At 49.0% G+C, this 3,361-nt stretch overlaps 1 protein-coding gene across 1 annotated transcript; it reads left to right on the forward strand.

The window, feature by feature from the left end:
* The first annotated feature begins 283 nt into the window (after positions 1 to 283).
* On the forward strand, positions 284 to 3,031 carry Karl (lipocalin/cytosolic fatty acid-binding protein Karl). The gene is made up of 4 exons (XM_001355293.4): positions 284 to 618; positions 2,314 to 2,451; positions 2,515 to 2,638; positions 2,695 to 3,031. The coding sequence occupies exons 1-4, from the start codon at positions 460 to 462 to the stop codon at positions 3,012 to 3,014; spliced, it is 741 nt and encodes a 246-aa protein (XP_001355329.3). The 5' UTR covers positions 284 to 459; the 3' UTR covers positions 3,015 to 3,031.
* The last annotated feature ends 330 nt before the right edge of the window (positions 3,032 to 3,361 follow it).

A 3,361-nucleotide genomic window follows, 5' to 3' on the forward strand; every position in this document is an offset into this window, starting at 1 on the left:
TTTCCGTCAGGCATCTCCTCTTCATCTCCAACTCTGTGTTTTTTACTGCTCTGGCAATGAATCTTTCCGTAGCCTTGCAGTAAGACCAATAAATGCTTTCTATTTGTTTTCCATTGACACTTGTGCTATAGTAGAGTAGACGCTATGAAGTGTAATGTTTAGCTCGGAAACGGCCAAGTGCTCAGCCCTGATGCGCCCGATAATGCAGCAACAGCCGCAACAGAGAGCAGCCTTTCCACAGAACTCTGTGGTAATATGGGGGCTCCTCTTATCCGCAAAAACATCCGAATCCGTTCCGTTCCGTTCCGCTGCTGTGACTGGAGGCTGTGGCTGTGTCGCCGATTCCCTGGATGGCGCAGTGCCAGCGACAACACAACGGCAGCGACATCGCGCGTCCCATCCCAGCGGAATATCAAAGCGAGGAGCTCTCTCTGTCCTGGATCCCAGCATCGTCTCATCATGGTTTTCCTGCGCAAGGCTGCGCTGCTCCTTCTGGTGCCGCTGCTGCTCTTGGAGTTGGTCCACCTGTGCGGCGGCACTGGCACCCCCTGGCTGAAGTACAACAGTTACACGGACCAGGGCCGCAGGCGGTCGGATCAGCGCGAACGCTGTCCTCATGTGAGTGCCAGAGGGGGAGGAGAAGTGGGAGTGGGAGTGGGAGTGGGAGTGGGAGTGGGAGGGGAGGGGCAATACCCTAGAATTTCAATTTGGGTTGACGGACAGACGGGTCACAGACCCATCCCTGGTCACGCGCCTCTCCTAACTGGATCACTTTCTTTGGCAGCGTTTTGATTTCATTCTAAGCACAGCAGTCGCGCCACAGCAAAGCATCTCGAACGGCTCATCAATATGCCCAGCCATACCGCGGCACACTCAGACTCGCATGAGACTGTACAGGGCTAGAGATGACACCATCCGCGTGGTGCGGGGTGCGGGGTGCACCATAATCAAATCAATAAATCACAACATCAAACCACATCTATAACCATTCTTCCCAGTCATGAGCAAGAAATATACATACATATGTACAAACATATATCCTATCCTATTCATATTCACCTTTCCTTTAGTCACGCGCAGCTTCAATAAGCCTCCCATTCTTCCCATTCACGAGCGATCACGAGCACCTACCATGTCTGATCACCTTGCCATCCATTCATGAGCATGGACCATCTCTAGCGCCACCGCCGAAAAGAATGAGTGGGACATAGAGAAACACAAGAAATGGGCTCACACTGATGCCAAAATCAATCACACTTTCTAAGTGGCTCAGACGTCGTCGTCGTCGTCGTCGTCGTCGTCGTCTCTTGTCGCTTGTCTGTCTTTGTGGCCGTACCCGCTCCTGCTCCCGATCCCGCTTCCTCTCCCTGTCCCTCTCTGCTGGCGACGGCGACAATTGCACTTTGTTGCAGGTGCACAAGTGCAGGCAGAAAGCCACAAGAAAACAATCAACAAAGAATAGACAAAAGACACGCACCTATGGTAGGCAGCGGCAGGTGCAGGTTGGGGCACGGGGGTACTGCATCAATCAGAGTCTGGCCGACTACGGCTACGGCTCCGGGTCCGACTCCGACTCTGACTCCTCAATGGACTGTCAGTAGTCAATCACAGTGACAGCGCTAACTGCTTTCGTCTGCTGCCCGCCGACCGCCGACCGCCGCCTGCCGCCGCTCCTTCGTAGCCAGTACTTCTTCGCTGCTCTTCTCTCTCGTCGTTAGTTCTACCCTTGAAGAAGGTATTACCAATTTTCTCTGATTTTGGATTTCCGTACTTTTGTACAATGTACATATGTATGTTTGCATGGGTAGGACCTTTTAGAAGAGGAATAATCAGTGAATAAATTATTGATTATAATCAATAGAGGGAATCGATTATTCATGATTATTAATCATATGTACTCGTACTATATGTTGAGAATTCAGCACTCATTCTTCCATATAGCTTCCTGGCGATAGTCCTGGAAAAAGTTGAAGTTTATGTTTCCATATGGTTTAATACATCGAGAAAAAATAGGCAAAATATCAGTCCGCTAAAATTGAATGACCAATGACCAACCAATATTTGGTAGAAAGGCCACTTCGAATGAAATCAGATGACTTTATCATATGGCTGACACAGGAACGGTGCATTTTAAAGGGTATCAAGCGGTCGTTCTCGACGCGTCGCGTTCCCACATTTCTTTCTTCTTGCTGTTGTCTTTGCCACCAACTTTCTATGCGGAGAGCAGAGAGTACGAGCACATACATGCATACATTTTTACTATGACCATCCCGATATCACTCTCACTCTCTCTGTTTCTCTCTTTTCCTTTAGGTACGGGCCATACGGAACTTCGATCTGGCTAAAATGATGGGCTGCTGGCACGTGGTCCAGTACTACGCATCCACGGAGGAGCTGCCGGAGTACGCCTGCATGCGCAGTCACTTCAGCTTCTCCGGGGAGGATCAGCATGTGGGTACACTGAAACCTTCGACAGCATCCAAAAATTTTTGAAATTACTTCATTCTCTGCCAGATTACGATGAACTTCAGTTACATTTTCGCGGAGGATCCGCTGCGGGAGAAGATGCAGGGCAACATTACGTGGATGATACCAGAGTTCCAGTATCCCGGCCACTGGATGCATACCGAGGATATATGTGAGTGGGAAACAGAGTACAGCTTTGAGATATTGAAACTTATCCACTCCGCACAGATGAGGGCGTCTACAACACCTATGTGCTGGACACGGACTACCAGAGCTGGGGCCTGGTCATGCACTGTGCCGAGAAAAAGAAGCACACCAGGTACCTGTCCGCCCTGCTGCTGTCGCGGGAGCCGACACTGGGAGAGAATGTGGTCAACTTTCTGCGTGAGAAGCTGCCGCGCTACCACATAGACCTGTCCTTCATGTTCGACATTAATCAGACGGCCTGTGAGAACCTCATGGAGTCCAGCAGCGATGATCCGTTGGCCTACATTGTGAATGGGCGCAAAAATGAGAAGGAAATGTTTAAAATAATCACTAAGCAATAAATCAGAATACATTTAAATTTGCGCGCTTCTTTCGGGCGCCCTCTGACGCCTGTTGCATTGAATCACAGCAAAATGAAGCCCTGTATTTGCCAATCACAGTGCTACGCAAAAGATGAAGTAGCGGGAGAGGTAAGTTCTGCAGTAAGATTGGGTTCAGGGTGATTATTTAAGCTCTATTTTGACGTCAAAATTGCGTTTCGTATATTTGATCAATTTCATCAATCTATTAAATTGCCATTCATTTTCTTGCCACTCATTCGCTTTCAAATAATTTCTTTTTGACGCGCACATCTCGTACCCAGTCGATAGTATCGATGGCCGAACCGGTAATGGCTTCTTTATAGCTC

The sequence above is a fragment of the Drosophila pseudoobscura genome, chromosome X (assembly GCF_009870125.1).
Source record: "Drosophila pseudoobscura strain MV-25-SWS-2005 chromosome X, UCI_Dpse_MV25, whole genome shotgun sequence".
In the NCBI taxonomy this organism is placed as follows: domain Eukaryota; kingdom Metazoa; phylum Arthropoda; class Insecta; order Diptera; family Drosophilidae; genus Drosophila; species Drosophila pseudoobscura.